The sequence below is a fragment of the Camponotus floridanus genome, unplaced genomic scaffold (assembly GCF_003227725.1).
Source record: "Camponotus floridanus strain SB8 unplaced genomic scaffold, Cflo_v7.5 scaffold160, whole genome shotgun sequence".
In the NCBI taxonomy this organism is placed as follows: Eukaryota; Metazoa; Arthropoda; class Insecta; order Hymenoptera; family Formicidae; genus Camponotus; species Camponotus floridanus.
The window spans coordinates 232,160-254,428 of record NW_020229282.1 but is presented as its reverse complement, the minus strand read 5'-3'; the positions used below and the strand labels follow the sequence as shown (position 1 = coordinate 254,428).

General features: G+C 37.0%; 3 protein-coding genes across 11 annotated transcripts; 1 reads left to right on the top strand and 2 right to left on the bottom strand.

Annotated features, from left to right (window-relative positions):
- Positions 1-2,118: 2,118 nt before the first annotated feature.
- Positions 2,119-9,491, bottom strand: LOC105249036 (protein spaetzle 4). 2 transcript variants are annotated; one of them, XM_025407124.1, is made up of 10 exons: positions 9,180-9,491; positions 8,542-8,933; positions 7,535-8,077; positions 6,934-7,135; positions 6,243-6,748; positions 5,248-5,429; positions 4,437-4,592; positions 3,423-4,265; positions 2,931-3,053; positions 2,119-2,577 (listed from the first exon to the last, which is right to left on the bottom strand). In XM_025407124.1, the coding sequence occupies exons 5-10, from the start codon at positions 6,270-6,272 to the stop codon at positions 2,322-2,324; spliced, it is 1,590 nt and encodes a 529-aa protein (XP_025262909.1). In that variant the 5' UTR covers positions 6,273-6,748; positions 6,934-7,135; positions 7,535-8,077; positions 8,542-8,933; positions 9,180-9,491; the 3' UTR covers positions 2,119-2,321. The 2 variants fall into 2 exon arrangements, with proteins under 2 accessions (XP_025262909.1, XP_011252478.1); XM_011254176.3 differs by having other exon boundaries at positions 6,949-7,135; positions 8,839-8,933.
- A 3,064-nt stretch (positions 9,492-12,555) lies between these two features.
- On the bottom strand, positions 12,556-15,833 carry LOC105249035 (myotubularin-related protein 9). Its single transcript, XM_011254175.3, has 7 exons — positions 15,313-15,833; positions 15,073-15,238; positions 14,716-15,008; positions 14,541-14,644; positions 14,144-14,448; positions 13,649-13,972; positions 12,556-13,505 (listed from the first exon to the last, which is right to left on the bottom strand). Exons 1-7 carry the CDS (start codon positions 15,472-15,474, stop codon positions 13,102-13,104), a joined length of 1,758 nt encoding a protein of 585 aa, XP_011252477.2. The 5' UTR covers positions 15,475-15,833; the 3' UTR covers positions 12,556-13,101.
- Positions 15,834-16,024: 191 nt separating this feature from the next.
- LOC105249034 (protein kinase C-binding protein 1) lies at positions 16,025-21,914 on the top strand. Of its 8 annotated transcripts, XM_025407123.1 has the most exons (9): positions 16,025-16,052; positions 16,189-16,502; positions 16,582-17,045; positions 17,479-17,939; positions 18,078-18,402; positions 18,578-18,758; positions 18,829-20,757; positions 20,847-21,139; positions 21,629-21,914. In XM_025407123.1, exons 4-9 carry the CDS (start codon positions 17,491-17,493, stop codon positions 21,755-21,757), a joined length of 3,306 nt encoding a protein of 1,101 aa, XP_025262908.1. In that variant the 5' UTR covers positions 16,025-16,052; positions 16,189-16,502; positions 16,582-17,045; positions 17,479-17,490; the 3' UTR covers positions 21,758-21,914. The 8 variants fall into 8 exon arrangements, 7 of the variants coding, with proteins under 7 accessions (XP_025262908.1, XP_011252474.1, XP_011252473.1 ...); XR_889022.3 differs by lacking the exon at positions 16,025-16,052 and having other exon boundaries at positions 16,059-16,502; positions 20,847-21,257; XM_011254172.3 differs by lacking the exon at positions 16,025-16,052 and having other exon boundaries at positions 16,059-16,341; positions 16,692-17,045.
- The last annotated feature ends 355 nt before the right edge of the window (positions 21,915-22,269 follow it).

Below are 22,269 nucleotides of genomic sequence, written 5' to 3'. Positions count from 1 at the left end.
AAAATCTTTTTATAAATTTTACTTTTACATAATTTTATCTTATTAATTTGATTATCGTATTTTATTATATTTTTACTAATTCAAAAGGAGGGTTGAATCGCCTCCTTTTATCATATATAATTAATATAATATTTTCTATGTTAAACTCTAACACGAAAAGGGCGTTGATGAATGAGATACATTTTTCGAAGACGTTTTATTTTCTTCTTCCTGCAATAGTTTTGATACCAAATGTTTTAGCTGGTATTTAATAAATATACACACACTTACATCTCTTACTTACTACTATATGACGCGTTATTACACGATTACACATACGTAAAGACGCGTAAATTTTATGCGTAAATATTACAGAGTGTCGCGTATCCGAATACGAAACATCCTCTGCATTATATATATAACATGTACATATATACATATATATTACGACGGGATACGAATAATATGACGTTTGTAATACCATGTAATGAATGTGTACGACAAGACATATAATCGGTATTATTGTATTCACCGCGCCACCCACTAATGCCCGAAATAGAAAAAAAGTATTAACGTTTTCAAGATCGTTACTGTTTGTGAACCTTCTTCTTTGTAAGACACACAACGTTGTCGGAGATATGTAAAGGAAGTAAGAAAAATAAAGTCAGATATATAATGAAACGACCGCACTATTTTATTTTATTTCGGGATAATCTACACACCAATGCACGCATGAATTCTATTGGTTAATTATTAATATAAATTAAATAGTTTTTAAGAATTTTGTGAGAATAAATCAAACAATTATTAATAACTTTAGATTACAGAAATATCTATTAAATATTGCACAAAGAACGATTACGAAAACAGAATATAGAGTATAAAAATATTTTATTCACGAGCCTTATAACATATTGAAAATATATATATTATTAATTATATATTATTAATTATAATATTGAGCGTTATATATATTATATTAAGTTTTTAGCTTAGCGTTGACGCGCAAATACATGGAATAAATATATGTACATAATCTTTTAAAATCTCGAAAAAGTACATTGATTAGTGTAATATTTGCCAAAGAGTATATAATAGTATTATTATTCAATAATTTTTTTTTAATAATATTTTACACACTTTGCTCTATTACATTTGTTATCATTCTAAATATGTAATAATCATGTTAAAAGAGAAATCTTAATTCTTGGCATTCCTCTTTTTTAAATTTTTATAAATTTTAACTTTTTAAATTTAAAAATTTAAATTTTAAATTCAAATTTTTAAATTTATATTTTTAAATTTGAAATTTGAAATTTAAATTTTTAAATTTTAAATTTAAATTTTTAAATTTGAAATTTAAATTTTTAAATTTGAAATTTTAAATTTAAATTTTTAAATTTTAAATTTAAATTTTTAAATTTCAAATTTAAATTTTAAATTTTAAATTTAAAAAAAAATTTTTAAAGAGGGATGCCAAGTGGACTATAAATTACGACTTTTCTAACATAAAAGTGGCTATAACTCGGAAACGACTTATTTCCGCGGACCAATATTTATATAATTTTTTTCCTTCTTTTTGGGTCCCGAAGGATTGCGATTTTCTAGACATCTGGTATATTATATATTTATATATATTGCTATCTCTTTTTTTAATTATTTTATGTGAATGATTATGAAATAAGTTTCTTCAGACAAAAATGATTTTATTTTAATTTAATTTTATTATTTCTTATTATTGTATTATTTTTTTATGATATATTATGTTTGCAAGAATAACTTTGCCAACAAAAATAATTTTGGATTAACGAAATCTTATACAAATCGCTTTAATGGATTATAAACGAAAATGTAAACGAATAATAAAAAATAATAAAAATATTTTTTTATCTGTTATACATGTATAAGAGAATATGACCTTTCTATTAAAATTTAATCATATTTTTCTCTGACACTTTCGCGCGCGATTACAATTATCTTTCTCCAGCTTAATTTATCATAAAGTATCATATAATATTAACGATAATATATAAATATTTATAAATATGCTTTTCATAAATATTTATAAATATGCAAAAAGTTTCCTATGGACATATATTTTGTATATAAAACTTTAATGCATGAAACATATTTGGTACATATAAAAAAATATAAAGATATTTCGACAAAACATTAACAATAATAAATATTAACAATCACTATCGAATTGAACAGAGATTTTTCCAATTAAAGAATCGATTTGTAACTGCATTTTTTAGAATTTTGCGTACGATTTTATCTAGCGGGATTTTTTATACTTACGTTGTGTTATTTGGCGATCGGCCAGCGAAAATACAATTAGATCACGGATAACGGTCCCGCGTTGGTGGTTGCATCTTGATTCGTCGCTTGCGCGAGGTGCGTGGTGAACGTGATGTCACTCGATGAAACTCTAATGGCAGATCATAACAACGGCAGACGCAGCAGCTTGGAAACTTGAACCAATCGCTGAAAATTCCGCGACATTCATTATTTGGATCATAAGCCAACAGCCGATGTAGACGATACTGCTGCTCGCATCTGCACCCGTCACGACAATGCATTTGCTTGTTCTCGTGTCTGCAATCGAGAAATGAAAATTCAACAGACAAAAAAATGAGAAATAAGAATTCGGCAAAGAATGGATAAAACAGTTTCTGAAAAATTTTTCTGTAATACTAAAGTAATTTATTTTAGAAGTGAATAATTCAGTTTAAAGTAAAAAATTTTATTATTCAATCATTTAAAATTTTAAGCATTTTGAAATCATGTTTGTCTAAATATTAATCTGATACAATCTTGGCATTTTAATTGTACAAGATCTTTTTTTAAAATTTTAGGCACAATTTAAAATAATTTTATAAATATTTGAAGTAATATTTTTCATAGATTTATTATTCGTTTTTCTCTTGTCCAGAAACGATGATACTTACGTGCATTTTTCCCAATGCACATATTGCTCGAAGGGATAGAGATTAAGAAGAGCCAAGACCTCACCGCGAGTGTTGTTAGCCCAAAATGGTGCTACAACTTCCTCTTTTACTGGACAAGCGTTTCTGCAAAGATAGTAAAAATTGGTGACTGAATGAAATTATATTCTCATAAGAGAGTCTCTTATATTTAATATTAATTATATACTATATTTTTTTATATTTTTTTATAATTACTTTTGTACTTTTATGGTAGTTTTTATCTTTTTTTCTCTTTCTTCTTTAAAAACCTTGTTAATTGCTTTATATGTAATATTTTTAATATAATTTTCTTTAAAGATCTTTAAATACATTTTTATAAAAAGTCTTTTCTTAACATTTAATTAAAATCTCAGGTAAATAAAAAAATTTATTTTATTTTAATTTTTCAATTTGATAAGTCGGAATTTTAATTATGAAGAGAGATAAGAAGAAATATAAGATTATTATACTCACACTCCTCTAACTTTCAGTACTGGCTCATGATCCTTGGCCGCGACGTCCTGATAAAGTTGTCCACTGACACTTGCTGATTCGGCCACGCTCGATGGTCGATACTCGGGACGCGGTCTAAACTGTTGTTGCTCATTGCTTGGTGCAGCTACTATGTCTTCATGTACAGTTGTCTTCGTAGCAACGTTTAACATTTCCGCTTCCTCATCTCGATCAGTTAATGTTTCCGTAGAGACGATACTCGTTGTTTCGGTTGATTCCAAAGTTGTTTCTCTAATTGTTGTTTCTTCTGATTCTTGCATTAGCACTTCTCCAAGTTCCTCCAGGTCTTCGTCGATTCTGTCGTTCTGCCCGGGAATCTCGTTAATGCTAAAATTTTGTTCTCTGACGATCTCAGCCACAGTAATGCTTGGCAATGCTGTTGTCGTGTTATTTACCGCAACATCATCACCATTAGCAATCTCAACAGTGGTGTTTGAAAACGTTGAAGATATTGTTACAAGAGGTTGAGTCTTGATCTCTTTTTGTTTCTCATCCATTACAGTAGTATTAGACACGGGTGTTGTCAAGGATGGCGTACGCGTGTCGAAAGTCGTAGCACTAGTCGATGTTGAAGACAAAATCAAAGATGGAATCTTCGTGCTTGAGACAGTCGAACTAGTGGTTTGTTCAGTGGGTCTGAAGTGCGGTCTAGTATATTCGCTGAGCTTCGGAAATTTGTTCAGTCGTTTGGCGATAGGATCATTAAAGGAACGACTAGTGAATCCGCGACTCTCGTCCTCGTTCGCATTAAACTTTGACTGATCATCATCAATCAATTCATAATCATTGTTATATTGAAATTGTCTGAAAATCGCACATGAGATGATAATTTAAATTTATTTCCACAAGATAAATTTAAAAAAGAAATTAAAATATACGTATTAAAGTTTAGAAATACTCAAAAATTAAGAAAAAAAGCAAGTAATATAATAATAAAACATTGCCGAAAGAAATTGTAAGAGAAAGGAGATCTACCTTAGATCATCGGCGAAATAATGATGGTACTCGTCGTACTTGAATTCAATATCATTCTTCTCGAATTCCGTTCGCAGAATATTGATGTAACTCTCGTCGCCGTACATGCGTCTCATCAATCCTTGATTCTCTTGCACGAATCGACGTACTGCGTGCCTGTAAACGAAAAACGGAAGAATAGGATTACACTAACAAAGCATAATAAAACGCAATAAAATAAGTAATAAAATAATAACTGACAAAACTAAATAGATTTTTTCCTCATATAAGAATCTTTTAACTAGTGTGAGAATTACATATCTTATTCTAAAAATGACAATACACAATATGTAAAACATTAGAAATAAAAACTTACTTTAACAGAATCAATATATTTCACATGAAACCTTTTAATTATTTAAGAGCATATTTTTTTTACATTTCCATATCATAGAATTTTCTTTTTCTCTTATTTTTCTACTTCTCTATTTTAATTTATATGAAAAGTAAAATGAAAACAAAATTAATTATTTGAAATTAAAATGTTATATAAGAAAGAAAAAGATATGTATAAATGATATATTCGAAATAAAGAAATGTATGATATGGAAATAAAAGAAAAGAATTTAAAAATTAAACCGCGTTGATCTAAAATTTCAATTTTAAAGCAGATACTTCTTCGATCTAGTTTGATTTTACTTTTAGACGACATATAACGTTGAAACTTTCGCCACACCGTCGTGCGCGCGCGTACAAATGTCGGACGGGCGAAAGTTGAAAGAATATCAATCATTAAGAGCGGAAGAGACATATACGCAAATGGACATAGTACCAAGGATAATTGGTACCGGCGATCGTGCACCAGTTCTGTCGGCGAAAGTCACAAGGTAGATCCTCGTGGTGGGCGCGTCCCGTGCGCGAATACGGTTTGCTGCAGGATGAGGACGCGTCGTATCCGAACGTGCTTGGCCCACCACCGCTGATTTGACATTTCGTCAACTGCAATGCAATCACCTGCAACACGAGTGGTCAAATGCTTCATTGTATGTAATTGAACCTTTTCCTATTGATCGATTTTAAAATTTAAAAAGTAGAAGCAATGCATGAGCTACAGCGATTGACAGTTACGTTTATTAATATATTATATCGTGCTAAATTTAGACATTTCGATCTCTAGATTTGGGATTCTCTTCAGAAAATATAAATTAAAATCATCGAGAAAAAAAATTAAAATGATATTTTTTTTCATGTCGGCGTAGAGTATGAAATTAAAGTAAAAATTCTATTGCATAAACTGAGCGATTTTATTTAGACAATTATTGTTTTAATTCTTCTCTTAATAAAAATTAATTGTTTAATAAAATTAAATACATTAATTAGTAAACGAATTGAAATTTGGAAAGTTTGATAAACATCTTAAGTAGAAGATTTTTCGATTTGAACAGACATCGATTAAGATCATTGAATCCAGTTCCTTTATCAATTCACTTTAATCCTTAGGAGAAAAATTAATTGAATCGAAAAAAAATAAAGAAAAAAATTTAATTCGTTCTAGAAATTCAAACGTTGTAATAAGCTTGTTCCATATCTCACAGACTATTATTTAAATGACTGACAATAAGCGGAATTAATTAAAAATGATGAGAGGTAGAATCAAATGACAATTAAAACCAAGTAATCCGCAAATTAGGCGATCCCGTAGAAATGAATACTTCCTCTTTCGATTCATCCATCTCTACAAGTAATTTAACACGTGACAAACACTTTGTTCACTCATCTTCACAGAAAATGAAAGCAATAAAGAGTTGACCTGAAGCAGAAGCTCACCAGAAAAACGAAGGGCGCGATCGCTCTCATAACTCGCTGGTCCAGCGGCTGGACCCGCGGTTGAACCGTGACAATCGACAATTCGAATCTCTCTCTCGCAAGGTCTCGGCTATGTCACCCTGCTATGCGCGAGGAACGACAACGGCGACGGCTGTCGTCGGTCTCATTGATGGCTTCGACGACGAAGGTGCGGCGCGGCAAAAGATGCGGAAGGTGCGCGGCTACATGACAGACGGCGATGCGCACCTACCTATCTACCCACCGTGCTCAAGCAGGCCGCTTTCATTACTGTCCGTAATCAGCCGCGGTCCGGTCGTCCGCCCATACGACCCATACCGATGTTTCTCACGTGGAAGAAAAAGTGTAGCCCACCGCATACGGGAGAGAAGATGCTATACGGCAGTGGCGGCCGATCATCTCGCCTCGCCCATGTCCTGATTCCAGTGATTTCCGGTCGGACAGGAGAGTAGACGAGGCAATCGCAAGACGGCAGGTCTCCGATACTCCTGTTTAGAAGGAATAAAATTGAACATTTAAATATTATTAGAGCGATACATAGTCTTTTGGGAAAAAATATTGTATATATTAATATTTTAAGTGTAAGATGAATATTTTTGTCCTATAGAATATGAAATATATCGCCTCTTTGATAGGGCATAATATAATCTCTGTATAAAATCGACAAATATACATTTTATGCTCATACTAGCCATTCGGCCCTGGACGAAAGGAGAGTCCAGAAGAAAGACGTAAAACGAAGAGAGGACGAAGGTGGAGAACCGACAGAGCGCGACTTCGCCGAGAGTAGGTCACGCCGATGGATACCGTTATAGTTGCCGCCGTTGATCTGTGTCACGAGGACCCCGCCAGTGACGTAGCCCTGCTGGTTACTCCTGGAAAACGAAGAAAAATCTGAACGCTGATGCGTATTCTTGCTCAGAAAAGAAGAAAGCTTTCATCCCTCTCCCTCCCTTTCTACTATTTTAAAACCTCCAATTTCAAAATGAATTTGCACGCGTATGTGTATATACGATATCGCAAACTCGCGCTGCTTTTAAATTTCCGTTACTTGAAGAGGCAAAGTCTTCTCATCGAGATAGCTTCACATGATATCTCCTCGTCGTTTAGATGAATTTTTCGCGCGATCGGCACGTGATCGTCGTTTCAGTGGTTGACGTTTCAGGAAACGACAGCCGCTACGCCGCTGAGCGTATTTACAAAAAAGCGCCAGGAGAGAGACGGTCGTATAAATGGATTTAAAGTTTACAGCGAGACTCGCATGGTCTACTGACCTCGAAAGCACTGTCACTGCATCGAGCGACTCTTTCACTGAATTTTCTCGCTTCTAGAAGCGAAGGCGTCTACGATGCTCTAGAATCTTTCGTCGGTGTCTTCTCTATTTCGCTTTTGAACGAACAGCGTTGCTGTTTTTACAACTTAAACTCTTTTTGAACTCGCAGGCGTCTCAAGTGTAGTTTAAATTTTTTCTTCTTTGTTTCTAAATATTGCAATGCGATTATATTACCTTCGCAAACGTGATCCGCTAATTACTCGTTTGATGTTTCAACTCGCGGTTGAAGGCGATAATTCCGTTAGCTCCGAATAGCATTGAATTATTGGAGCATCGTTTTGCACGATTGCTGGTTGGCAAAATACCAGTTTACCGCGATGCAAGGAACGCGCTGCTTCATGCGTGCTACTATACATCTTCTCTCTTTCGTCTCTCGAGGCAAAAAGAAAGCTAGTCCTCGAAGCATCGTCTTGTAGTAACTCTGCTAACACGTGCACATGTGTTGCTTTAAAACGAATGGATTTTCTTAAAAAATCTTCTTTGTCTGAAAAGACAAAAAGTATTCTTAAGAAAAATAAGTCGATTAGTAAATTAAACTTTTACAAGAGATCAAAATCAAATGAGAATTTAAAACTTGCTCGATCAAAATATATCGAATTATTATAAATGAATAAAAAGAGAATAAAAACAGATAAAATTATTTAGATGGATGAAATAAAATTACAAACCTAAACGTATTGAATAAAAATGTACAATTATTAAATTATTAAAAATGAAAAACTTTCTAATTAAAAATTTAATAGATTGTTTTTTAATTTATTTTCTGCAAATCTATATGTTACATATATCATAGATTTATAATACTAACAATGAATTTCAGAGAATGCAGCCTATATAAACAGACTTTGCCGCGGTCTATTGATACAATCAGAGTCATCTATATTGATTCTTTGCTACTTTTTAAAGCAGTATAAACTTATCCTTAGACGATAAACGACATTTAATTACCCTCATTAGATAACGCTGCAATCATTTTCTGGAAATCTTATCTTAAAGGTAAATATTTCGCTTGAAGATTCGCTTTGCAATCGATAGAGTGCGCTTGAATCGAATTTTTAGATCGGTCTTGCACTGATTTTTCGCTCCAAGATACTTCAGGGAGAGCTCGACGTATAAATCACTATGGAAACGACAATTTGCGAGCTTCTCCTTCCCCTTCGTTTTCCATGACCTAGCGCTCCCTTTCTCTCTTTTTCTCGCTCTCTATCTTTCTTCTTTTCTATTCGCAACCGTCTTTAGTCTTACCTCTCGACAGCGGTGCTCCGATTTTTCCAGTCAAACTCAAGCCTCAAAGTCACGATATTTTTGATATAATCCAATCACTCTCTCTAAACAATATCCTAAAAAGATAATCAAAAATTTTCATTTAATTCAGAAAAAATAAATGATTAAATTAAAGTAATCTTTTATCGATAATTGCGCGATTTTCCTTCAGTCGTGAGATTGACCACGTGTCTTTTTCTATATATATTCTTAGAAAATAAAAATTTTGAAATAATATTCTTCCTACATAAATTGTTTCAATGAGACGTTTGACGACTGAGATCCAATCGCGCGAGAATAAGCTTTTTATTTATCAAAACTACCGTTGCGTTCTGCTTTACAATGCCTACAGTATTTTCCTGACATTCAGAATTTTCCTACATCCTGCGCGTTATCGTTGCCTTTTTTTCTTTTCTTTTTATCATGAGATTTCTCGGTTTCTAGAGACTCTCTCTAAAGTCCCAAGCGGTTCGCAACCGGACCTAGAGATCTAATATATTCGTATATATTACATTGACATCATATACGATATTTATCACGCACGATTCGTGGTAATAAAATAATATTCAGGATGCAAGATGTATAAAATATAGTTAAAAGATATGAGAAATTAGTGATGCAAATTTCGGAGATATTTAAACTATTGATTGAAATAGTTAAACTATGTAAAGCAAAGTCGGAAATGATAATTAAAAGGCAAGATACGTTAGTCTATATTTTTACGATTGAAAATTTAACCGATTGAAATTATAATTATATTATTATTCGGATATTTTTTTAGCTAAAAATAAAAGGATAAAACTTGGTGTTATTTGAATACGAAATGACGCCGCATCTCTTTGGACGAACCACCGCTGCGGTAGCTTTTCTCTCAGGATGCTGTGGGAGAAAGATAAAAGAAGATGAAGTTCAAGGTCACGCTCGCTATTGCGCAACACAATCGACGTCCTATACCTGAGAATTCGCCAATATAAAACGTCATATTCGAACATCTAAAATACAATAAGACATATTAGCATATAAAGGAATCGTCTTAAACTGAAATCTTTAGAGCGATAAAGATATATATATATCATCGGATGTTTTTCTAAATTTCATTTGCCGTTGTTCTTCTTCAAGAAATTTACACGCATTCTATAATTCTCAAGTCTTTCAAAAAAATGTCTTTATGAATTCAAGTAAGTTTAAAAATTTTTCCAATAATTTTTCAATTCTTCATCTTAAAAATATTTTTACTAAAAAGAATTATGATAAATTTTGGTAAATATCTTTATTAAAAAAAAATAATATAATTTTTGCTTAATTTGTAGCGTGGGAAAACGTTCGACGTAAAATTTTTTAAGAAAGAAATAATGCATTCTTGCATTCTTTGTCAACCTTGTCAAACTTGAATTTTTTGTCGCTTACAACCGTTACTAAAATTCTTTGAATTTTCATTTCAGGTAAGAAAACGCCCTCAAAGTCGTCCTTATAGCAGTTTTGTTTTCGACAGTGGCGCTCATTTCGGTATTTTTTTTGTGAAATAGGAACTCGAAACCCCCTGAGTTTACATTTCGATACTACTTGGATATGATTATAATAAGATTACGTATAACGAGACTATACTACTTTCCTTTGGCGAGCTGATAAAAAAAAGAATCCGGCATTCATCTCGCTGATTCGCGGAAGCGGAGCGAGCGAGCACGTTTTATTCGAGAAAACGGCATCGCTTTCCGGTATAAGTCTCCTAACGCAAGAAAGAGAGAGAGAAAGAGATCTATCTATCGCTCTCGTACACACATACACAGGCTGCTGTCCAGAAACGTCTCTCGGCGGTTGCTTCGTTCTCCGCTCTTCGCTTCGAAAATCGCATCTTTCTTTGTTGTGATCCCCGGACGCCTTGGGAAAAAGCGACCCTTCTCTCCCCTCCACGTAAGGGCCCCACCGGGGCGGTAAGTGCCTGCCTGCGAAGAAAGAGAAAAGAGATGGTAAGGGAGAAAGACCAGAACGACAAAGAGAGATCGCGGGACCGAAGGAGGGAGAGACAGGACAGGAGAGCGGCGCGGGCCCCCTTCTCCGAGAATGCTCCCTTCTCTGAGAATGCTCCTACCGTCAAGTGAGGCCACTAATGCCATTCTCGAGCGAACGCATCACTCTGCTTTCTGGCTCCGTCAACATCGTTTGTGTCTCCCTTGGACGTGAATACGAAGACGAGGAAATTTCCGCGAAGACGACTCCCAGGAAGACGCGGCGCCGAAGGGAAGAGGGAAGAGACTCATCCCGTTGAACCGTCGTCGATCACCCGTCCAACGGCCCTGGATGGGTTTGAATTCAGTCCACGTTTCACGATTGTATGCGTGACTAGATCCACACTCATCCAAGGATACTGGACCTGTCCTCGACGCAAGGAGCCGACCAACGTGCGCGCGTGTGGTGGACACCTGTTTCTCCTCTCTCTCTCTTTCTCTCTCCCGTCTCCGAGAAGCTTCTTCTGGGAAAAGTGATATCGTGAGGTAACTGAAAAAGACGGAAAAGATACATATCAAAATATATTCCAAAGTTGCTTAGTGGTACTTACCACGAGTACGATAACGGTCGCACGGGCGCGAGGTCGCAATTTCTCACGGATCTCCATCACGCAGATTCGAAACCGGTATAATAATCTCCGCGCGCACGCTCGCTCGTTTGCTCTCTCTCTCTCTCTCTTCGTGCGCGCGCGCGCGCACGCTGCCAAGACACAATGCCTAATGGCGTCGCGAGCGCGTCGAAGGACGTTCTAGTCCTTGGGATGTTTAGACTCTCCGCTCGAGAGAGTAAACTTATGCTTGCATATGTGCGGAGGCTTCTCCTTTGCATCTTTCGTCGTCGAATTTCCACGCGCGAGCGAGAGAGATCGTACACCTTTCGTTTCGCGCGACGCGCTGGAAACGTGGCTTGAGGAATCGAAACGCAATAGATCTTTTCTTCATTTCGAAATTGTTCTCCTTCAAATTCCTGCATCTTTCCCGCTCAAATTTGTCCATTTCCCTCCGAAGATTTTTCGAGTCACGTAACGCGATTTTGTACACTTTCCTTCTAGGATTCTAACGGCGACCATTTTGATTTACTTAAAAATTTTTATACCTGTGATCGCTCTTTCTCTCTCTAATTTTTACGCAACTCACAAATAGTATACGTATGCATGTGCATATGTTTTACGTATCATATTTAACACATACATAAATGCATATATATATAAAATTTTCCTTCTTCGTTTTACTGTATTAAGCGATCATGCATGCGTATATGTGTGTGTGTATGTACATATATTTGATCGCGAAATGCGAATGCACGACGAAACTCGATGCATTCCTGAGTGCGGAGCCAATGGCCGTGGGATTCCCTTTCAGTTTCTTTGTGTGTGAACACCTGCCGCGCTTTCCCCTCCAGCCTTCTCCCCCTTTTGCCTCAGCAGCGGCAGCAATCCCGCCCTTAACTCCTCTCTCTCTCTCTCCTCCTCTCTCTTTGGTCCGCCGCCCTCCCGCCATCCTTCCCGAATAACTGTAAAAACTCGTCCGTACCCCCGAACAAGCGAGATTTCCTTTACTCTCTCTGTACTCGAATGAAAAATCCGCCAGTTTTACCCTCGTTCTTTAATGGTGGATTTGTAATATACAGTCCATTTTTATTTGCTTACATTACTTTTGGATAAATAAATTATACATGTATATAATATAAGAGGGAAATGATATATATATTATATATAATAATTGATAAATTATTATATGTAATATATGCACTGTTAAGATTATTACATGCGATACACACAAGTTATGTGCGTTTTATAAAATAAAAAATATCACAATTCATCTCGTGTTGTTTGAATCGTTTACACAAAACACGTTTTTCGTGATGCAAATTTTCCTATACAGACGAAGAGCATAATGTGATGTATGTCGATTACGGGAGATATCTTTTACACACATATAGATATATACAAGATTGACTTTATATATCAGCAGATGTAATCCGCTTTATAAAACCAGTAGAGCCATTTTTTTAATAGATGAATAGATATATATATTTTTGTAATCTCAGAGAGAAATATTAAGAAAAAGAATTAATCGAGAATTCATGATTACGAAGGCTTCGGCATTCGTGGCAGGCTATTCGCGGAGACAGTTGATTCTTACGAGCTAACGTGGTATTATATAATCGAAGGCATATTGACAAGATCGTTGAACAGCAGTGCGGACTTTAGATTTTCTCGGTTTCTACAAATCTATATCAAGTACTCTGGGACTCTAGACTCAATTGCGCGATACGAGGATGCTCTTCCTGACCGTCCGCGTCCCCTCTCGACATATCCGGATCTGACCGAATCTCCTCCAACGCTTGCTTGATCTGCGCATGCAACTGTCCGGCCACCTTGCGCACCGCCGTGTGATTCTGTTTGATCTGCTTTGCGTAAGAAAGCATACCATCCCACGAAGCTGCGTTCGTATGTGCCAGATACAATTCCCTCCATAGTTTAATACTGATTGGTGCGACGCTGGGCCAGATCACTCCGGGATTCGGTTCGTACAACGGATTTATCCACTGTTCTAAAACGTCCGGTTGATTCATATACGACCACAAGCTATAAGTTCGTTCCGATAATCGTAGTTTTATTCTCTCCGCTTCCGAATCACCTATGGAACCGCGTAATATGTTTATATATACGTGTATATTAAATAAAATTATATATTTTTAAATTGATATATATATATATATATATATAATTAAAATAAAGAAAGTAAATGAAGCAGAAATATATAATTTATATTTGACATACCTAAAAATGTACCATAGTTTGAAGAATAGGCGTGCTTATACAATCTGATAAGTAAATCTACCGTGTACTCGAAACTGAATTGGAATTGATGATGCAACTGATACAGGCAATCGAGAAAGAGTAAGAAGGTCGGCGCGTGCGTTGGATTCTGCGAGCTCGAGGACTGATACGCTCCACAACGGGTTCGGCTGAAAAATTGATGGCCCGCTTGCAACCATTCGCGTTCTATGAGTGCCTGGAGTCCTCGTACCGTCCGACAATCAGGATTCAGGATCGCCTGGGCTAAACTAGTTACCACTAATGTAGAATCTCTACCTGTGCTGCCTGAAAATTAAAGTTGTGCAAAATTATTATTACAAGATTAATATATATTTCAAAGGAGATGGGGATTTGATGGTGTGTAAACACGAATATATAAATTTTCACAATATATTAAATATTATGTAATTAATATTTAATATATATATATATATATATATATATACACACACACACCATGCACTAGCACAGCTGCGACTTCTTGATGCAGGCATTGCGCGGTAACGCAAGCTGCGTTTAAAGCACTTTGTACAGCAGTTAGCCATCCACTGCTATCCAATCGCGATAGCCACTGCGAAGTAGAACTATTCACATCGTTGCAAGCTTCTATTAACTTGTAGAAACTATCTGCTAAATCGTGCGGTCGAGGAACTGGTTTATGTACTTTTCGCCATTGTGGATAAGCAATGTCCATTTCCGTGCCTCCACCTTTGGCTCTGGCGCTCTGTGCTTGACTAATGGATCTCGTATCCACTATGTAACTGTAAGTGAGATTCACAATGACTATAACAAGTGTGTCTAAAAATAATAGATATGATTTATAGACAATCGTGTAGCAGCCAGTTATATTTACCCACGTCTTCCCGGACCTAAAACTGCATTCAACAGTCTTTCATCTTCCTTACATCTTTTACCAGTAGCACTGCATAATGGCTGACTGCTTCTCAACAGTATACTCTACAATGAATTGTGCACACTCAAGTATATATTTATATTTTATAATTTTAAAAACACAATTCATTACTTACCCCTCCCTCATGTCTGTAACATAAAACAGGGAATCTTCCGCCGTCTCTAAAGCTAGCAGAAGCTACGACAACTTTGTCATCCACCTGACGTGGCACTATGACCGCCGATGGATATGAATTGCACACCTTATAGTCTCTATTCAAATAACTAATGCGCCACTCATCCCCGTGTGCCGCCAACAATCTGGACCACTCAGAGACAGGTGCGAACGCTGTCCATCCATCCTCTACTTGTACCATGACATTGTTGGTTGTCTGTGGTCGATAGAAGAATGGATATTGTAGAGTCTGATCTGCAAAGTAAATGACAGAATAATCTCATTTTCGCGAATAATATAAATATCACAATCAAATTACCTAATGATATCAGCTTTTCTATGGATAATATGGCATTCATTAAATCATTAGTGGAACCAATATCTAACTGAAGAATCTGAAAGTCTTTGCATTTCAATATTATGCTACCGCCTGGGCTCTGGGTGTTCAGTTTCTTCTCTACAACGTCGATGTTACGGTTCATCAACTAACAAGAATAAAGAACCTGATGAGAAATTGAGGACTGATTTGAACAATTTTATAATCATCAGTATCGCCTACCCAGAGCTCCTGCCCGTCGTCCTGCCTAGAAGATAAGATGAGATGATGACCACTGATGCATAGTGTCCCATCCATGCTCTTGTTACTGCCATCGCTCCTGTCGATCAACACGACGTTGTCGACCTGCGGGATCAATATGTTATCGCCGATATGATCGCCCATATTATATTATCTCTTATTCTTCTCTACGTGGCGACGAATCCTTCGATAGGCGACGAACACTTTGACAGAACAACATAACCTAGGAGGCACCGCTACTTCATCGAGCTGTCACGAGAGAGTTTCCGAGGCATAATTTCTTTCCGCCAGCCTCGATGTCCCTTGAAAATTAATCGAGTCGCTTCAGCGATCAATTTTCATCGTGACACGCTACCCGTGATAATCCTCATTTATCTCGGACTAGATAAAGGCTCACAGCTGTTGTACGTACGACTGTTTACTATCTACACGATCCATAATTATAATCCGTCACAGCCATTCGTTTTGACATCGCCTCGGTCGCGCTATCGCTTCGTCGCAGTGAGAAACAGAGGGTCTGTTCTTTTTAGCTGCACTGCTGCACTAGTGCGATAAGTTAGAAAGAGATGAACATACTTTCTTTCACTCTAACTAATTGCACTAGTGCAGTAGCGCAGCTAAAAAGAACAGTCTCAGAGAGAGCGAGAGGGAGGAAGAGAGAGAGAGAGAGAGAGAGAGATACGTGACCACGTGACCAAGCGTGACATAACCTATTTGAACTGGTGAGGGAGAGAGTATCGTAGAATCTGGATTGAATTTTAAATTAATTTTAAAATAAAGAATAAATGCAGGAAACGTCTGATCATATTAGAATGAATCGACGAAACTTGTTATTGATATCGTGATTACTTTGGCCAGTTTATTCGCCCGAAACATCCTGATTTCTGACACTACTTTCAAGATCGAATAACAAACAGGAAGACCATCGTCGGGGGATTTTTCGCGAAGCTCGCGCTATCGATGACAACCGCGATTATCAACGCTCCCTGACAAGAGGCAGACACAAACCAGGTATAACAGCTAGTCGAGCTTTTCTTCTAGACACGACTATGCGACAGCTACGTCTAACCTCATTTTCCGCCACTGTCAACGGTACGACGTATCTTAGGAGTCGTTACCCCAGTGTTCGAAAAAAACCCGAAGCAACAGCATCATCATCATCGTTAAGAACGGTAAATAAATCTGTTCTCGTTTAGAGTCTTATAAGAAAACAATTCTCTTTGAGTGAAACATAACTCATTTATATTCAAGGAAAAGGAGAGGAATGCGATAGAGATGCGGAGAGTATATGATGAAAAAGAACTTCTAAATTAGCGTGCAAATAATACGTCTTGTCATGCGTTTCCTTCGTCTGTCAACAGAGACGTGCAACGCGAATAAAGACGTAGCCGCAGACGTAGCGGGACGGAGGACGAGCGTCACGTGATCAGCGTCGTAAAAGTACAATCGCCGAGAGATGGCGCCACTGATGGATCAAGCGAGGCTGGCATCGTAGCATCGAAGGCAAATTGTCCGATATGAGGCCGAGGGAATAAGATACCAACGTCGATTTCATCATTGCGGTTCGCTATTCACTAACATTGGCGGTTTATTAAGCGCAGCTCGCGGTCCGAGTATGTTTTGAGGGTGGTACAGCTACGACCAGTAACACACAGCCATTGTATTTACCTGGAGAGAGAGAGAGAGAGAGAAAGATAGAGATAGCCCCTTACAAGGTAAAGATCTGTTTATTGCTCTACAGCTCTCTCACATGTACTCGCGTGCTTCTGCAAATAGCAGCACTTTGGCTGCTTCTACAAAGGCGATAATCACTGTCAAAATGTCCTATGATATGCTGCATTTGGATGTACAGCTGCTAAATTGCTGCTATTAACAGCAGCATTTGTTGTTATCACTGTAGGAAATGTTATAGGCAGTAAGAACTTGTGAAAGATAACACTGTTATTACTTATCTTTGTATTTAAGTGTTGCTGCAATAAATGTGTCTTATGTATCCATGAAAGTTTATTCTGGTAGTTTGTAATAACTGTTACATAGTTTATTGCATTATACACTGATAATGTGATTATGATTACATAAATAGATAATACGTGTAGATATATGTATCCATGTCGATACTTCTCTCCAATCACATTCTTTGTACTGAAGGTAATAATCAAAATGGCGTCCCATGAAAGCTGTGAAGATCCTGTGAAATCTCGTGCTGCAAATAAAATAGATACAACTGTGCAGTCAAAAGCTGATGAGAAAGAATCATCAATTGTTTCGACAGTCAATCAGCAGAATGAACCGAACAATAGCATCGATACAGAGGAGAAGAAAAGCTTAACCTTGGATACAAGCAATAAATGTGCAGATACGCAAAAAAAGGATGCTGATAATGTAGAAAGCGAAAACAAACATGATTCAAACTCACAAGTAACTGTAAAGAAAGAATTGGATGATAATGAAGCAGATAAGAAGCAAGAGACACAAAATATGGATAAAAAGCAGATGTCAAATGCAGATTCTCAAAAGATGGATGAAGAGAAGGATATTAAAATTGAAGATGACAAAGACTCTGTGGCAAAAGTGGGATCTGCCTTAAAACGAAAACGAAAGGCTTTAAGGTTAGTATAACATTCTCATGGAAAATTTGCATTTAAATGTAGAAAACAATTGATTCTTGCTATTACTCTTGTTATAAAACAAATGAAACTGTAAATGTTATATGTTGGAAATAAAAAGAAAAGTGTTTATATTTCTAGCAATTCAACAGCAATGGAATCTTCTGCGGAGGAGAACAACACTAGGAGCAAGAGAAAGAAACTAAAGAATACAAGTGATCAATTCTGCTGGCGATGTCATAAAGAAAACGTCGATGCTCATTGCACCGCATGTCCTCGCTCATGGCATCGAAAATGTATAGGTGGCATGCCATCTTCCTTGGAGAAATGGATATGTGCGGAATGTGCAACCATTTTGAAAGCTGAAAATGCCGAGACGCGTTCCACGGCCATGGCGCAATTATCTGTGGATCAGTTGTGCATGTTACTGAAGCACGTGGTCGAGAGATTGCGCGACTATCCTGGCGTATGTGCATTATTTTTGTCATTAAATATTTATATAATATGTCAATTTTTATTATAATGGATTTTATATATAATGGACATTTTATATATAATGGATATTTATTTATAATGGATAATTATTTATAAATAACACTATTAGTGATATTTATTTATAAATAACACTTTTATTTACACAGTCGGAACCATTCTCCAAACCAGTAGACATCACAGAAGTACCAAACTATCTGGATTATGTTGTTAAGCCAATGGATTTGAGCCTTTTGGAATCGAATGTGCGATCCAAGCTTTATGGCAGCACTGACGCATTTATGGCTGACGCGAAATGGATCCAACATAATTGCATCGTGTTTAACACCTGTACGTTAACTTGCTTGCTTTCGAATTCACGTTTAGTTTAAATCGATAAGTCTATTATTAGGTTTAATAGATAAATTATGCCGCTATCTGGTAGGTGGTGGTGTTTATGCGGACACATTGAAGCTGACAAACGCGGCGAAGCAAATGATCAAAGTGGCGCGTCAGGAAGTCTCGGAGATCGAGGCCTGTCCCGATTGTTACGCGCATGGGAGAAACTTGCCGAGACCTCAACCGTCCTGGTTTATCGAGCCTTGCCGTCGACCGCATCCGCTGGTATGGGCCAAACTGAAGGGTTTCCCGTTCTGGCCCGCGAAAGCGATGCCACGCGTCAACTCCCAGGGATTTGTGGACGTGCGTTTCTTCGGTGAGCACGATCGCGCCTGGGTGCCGCCAAAAGATCTTTATCTATACTCCGAAGAGCCGCCCGCGCCGTCTCCACGTAAACGAAAGTCCGACATGGATGAATGCGTGCGAGAAATCACTCGACATTGTAGAAAACTCGCGCTTATGTACGGTCAATTCAAATTTGCGCCACCCAAAGTGCAGTACAATCCGAATGACCCGATGCAGATAAAGTTGATGCTGCCGAATTACAATCCGCTTGAACCTAACAATTATTTTCCCAATTCCGAGCTCTCTGTGACTTCAAAGAAAAAGACACCTGTAAGAAGACGGAACCTGCCGATTAAAGAGAAATCGCAGAACGACGAGTCAATTGATAATGGCGAAACAAACGATAATTCGAAAGAATCTGTAAACGGTGATAAACGTGAAAAGACGAGCGAAGTTACGCCAAAAGTACAAAAAAAATCAGATATCGTTGATGTTAAGAATATTTCAAATTCGCAGACAAATATAGACGATGATAGTAAATTAAAAAAGAAAATTCAAGTTGAACCAGTTGCTCAAAATAAAATGGTAAAAAATGAGAAGTCGAAAAATGCAAAAACATTACTATCTCGATTGAATACTTTGGTTGCAAATAATGCCGCTGAAAGTAGCAGTGCGACAACTTCTAATGTCAATAAACATATCTCGGAGAAAAATAATTTGCTAAAATCGAAAGACGAATCAAAATCGTCCACGGAGAATTCGCCTAAGCCTGCGACACCGCCAACCAATGAATTATCCAACACGATGCGTACGCAAAAGAGAAGTCTTTTGAAAAATCTCATCAATCCCAAATTAGCGCTTTCGCAAACGGAAAATGCGTCGAAGAGCATCGCGAAGAGCAGTAAAGTATACAAACCGAAAACAAGAATAGTCGACAAATTGAATGCAGAGAAAGCGTTGAAGTCTATTTTTGCGAGCAAGGAAAACGAGAAACTGTCGTCACCGAATTCGCCGAGCGCAATGATAATGAACAAGACATCTCTAAACAACAAAGAATTGCCGGCTGTTCAAAAGATACCCGAAATCGATATAACACTGTCACCAACTTCAAGCGCAAAGATTACTCATCCTATTTCGTCATCATCATCGACAAATATACTAAATCCCGTAGCGGATAAATCCGTTGTGCTATTTGTAGTGAATAACGGAAAAACAGAAGCTGCGAAACAAACTTCGTCGACAGTCGACTATCAAGGCAATAAGGATGTGACGAAAGAGCACAACTCGCTTTTAAAGAAGGAGAGCAAAGCTAAAAAGTCCTTTCCTAGTAAATCACGTAATTCACAAAACACGACTTCACGCCCGTTGTTCAATACAGATGAATTTATCCAGGTTTCCCCGAATAAACAAGAAACATCCACCTCTTATCAATTATTGCCTCCACAGGCTGGACCGATCAGCGCACGTTTACATCAAAATGCAAACGAGCTCGCGAAAAGAATGGCTCAATTGATGGAAGAGACTTATAAAGAAGCGGCTCAGACCTATATTAACGGTGAAAACGGCACTGTCGAAAATTGTCAGGAGATATTCTTCTTGAAGATGCAAATGGAACATATGAAGTGGAAGCATCAACAACAGCTGGCCGAATTGAAACACAACACTGGTATGTTTATCTTTCCCTCTCTGCCCCCCCTCCTACCTTTGAAATCTCACTGTAAACATCACAGAGAACGAAATTAAATTAAATTCCAGATCGTACCATGCGCGAGATGCGTGCAAGTCTAGAGGCAGAGAAGTTACGATCGCTCGAGGAAGCTCGCAAAGAGGCCGAAGAGGAAAAGCTTCGATGTATCGAAGAGACCAAACGAAAGCAGTGGTGCGCTAAATGTGGACGGGAAGCGTTGTTTTATTGTTGTTGGAACACAGCTTATTGCGATTATCCGTGTCAACAGTCACATTGGCCGATTCATATGGAAACATGTTCCCAGCAGCCCACGTATACCCTCCAATCCGCCAGTTCGGATGCAAATTCGAGCGCACAGCAGGTGATGCCCAAACTCGTGTTAAACGCACATCAAGCGACCTGGAGCGTACGGAGAGCCTAGAATGGATTGGTGTAAGTCCCGGCGATTCAAACAGGAAGTTCGATAACTCGAAAATACCGTAAGGGAATATTAATTAATGTAATTTATGTTGTTAAAACTTGTTTCGCTCAGTTTGTATAGTTTAAGCGAAATTGGATTAGATAGTACTGCGTTTATAAATTTCTGAAGAAAATTATGATGGAACAAGTAAAACAACAATATAAGACAAAGATATATTTATGAAGTATATTTATGAAGGAAGAAATATCGAGAGACAAATGATCAATTTGTTGGCATATTTTACACTTTGTCGGTTTCCCTATTAAAGTTCGATCCTTAATTTGACTTACACTATTAATGCTCTGGACGCTTCAAAATGGACTTATAATTTTACGATGCATTTTTGACTGATTGCGCTGCAGTGGTTTAGCAGCATTCTTTACTTTTCAGAACAGTAAGACCATGACGAACGACCCTGCGGGCAGGGTGTTTACTTTATCACCCAGCAAATTGAGCGGGATTCCGTCATCGTGGCCTGTTTCGTCCCTTAAAAATGAAACTAATCCGGATATACTCTAGGCAAATCGCGATTTACTTGTAATCGATAACCGACTTGATAGTAATTGTAGAGAAGAAAGTTTTGGTTTTACATTACAGTTAAATAGACAATGTTGTAATGTTGCGAACACCAGCAAATTTTGATACAAAACTTACATTAAAATGTTTATTCTTTATAGTTCGAGATCGAGATGTATGTAGTTTATTTCTCTTCTTTGAAAAAGACAATTCTACAAATGTATTGTACAAATAATTGTAGTAATTGATATCGTGCAATTTCGACATCATCAATACTCTTGATATATTAAGTTACAAAAGACTCGAATATAATATTACACGCATCTCATTAATATTTTGTAATAAACTTACGCTATTTCTTTAATTTAATTCATTAGTATTAAATAATATTTAATTAGATAATTACTATAGAAGATGTAAAAGATATAGCGATAATATGAAATGATAATCTGAGTAAGAATATGTCGAGTATCCTTAAACACATAGGCTGAGTTGTTGCGATATAAGTAATTATA

Bases quoted from the DNA above. Each gene is read 5' to 3' on its own strand.
- LOC105249036 (XM_025407124.1), bottom strand. From the start codon at position 6,272: ATGAGAGCGATCGCGCCCTTCGTTTTTCTG. The intron at 5,430-6,242 runs GTGAGCTTCTGC...CTCGTGTTGCAG, and splicing joins TCGCGCCCTTCGTTTTTCTG to GTGATTGCATTGCAGTTGAC. The intron at 2,578-2,930 runs GTAAGTATCATC...TCTCGATTGCAG, and splicing joins GTGCATTGGGAAAAATGCAC to ACACGAGAACAAGCAAATGC.
- LOC105249034 (XM_025407123.1), top strand. From the start codon at position 17,491: ATGGCGTCCCATGAAAGCTGTGAAGATCCTGTGAAATCTCGTGCTGCA. The intron at 18,403-18,577 runs GTATGTGCATTA...TTATTTACACAG, and splicing joins GATTGCGCGACTATCCTGGC to TCGGAACCATTCTCCAAACC. The intron at 20,758-20,846 runs GTATGTTTATCT...ATTAAATTCCAG, and splicing joins CGAATTGAAACACAACACTG to ATCGTACCATGCGCGAGATG.
- LOC105249035 (XM_011254175.3), bottom strand. From the start codon at position 15,474: ATGGGCGATCATATCGGCGATAACATATTGATCCCGCAGGTCGACAAC. The intron at 15,239-15,312 runs GTAGGCGATACT...TATTCTTGTTAG, and splicing joins ACGACGGGCAGGAGCTCTGG to TTGATGAACCGTAACATCGA. The intron at 14,449-14,540 runs GTAAATATAACT...TCTCACTTACAG, and splicing joins TTAGGTCCGGGAAGACGTGG to TTACATAGTGGATACGAGAT.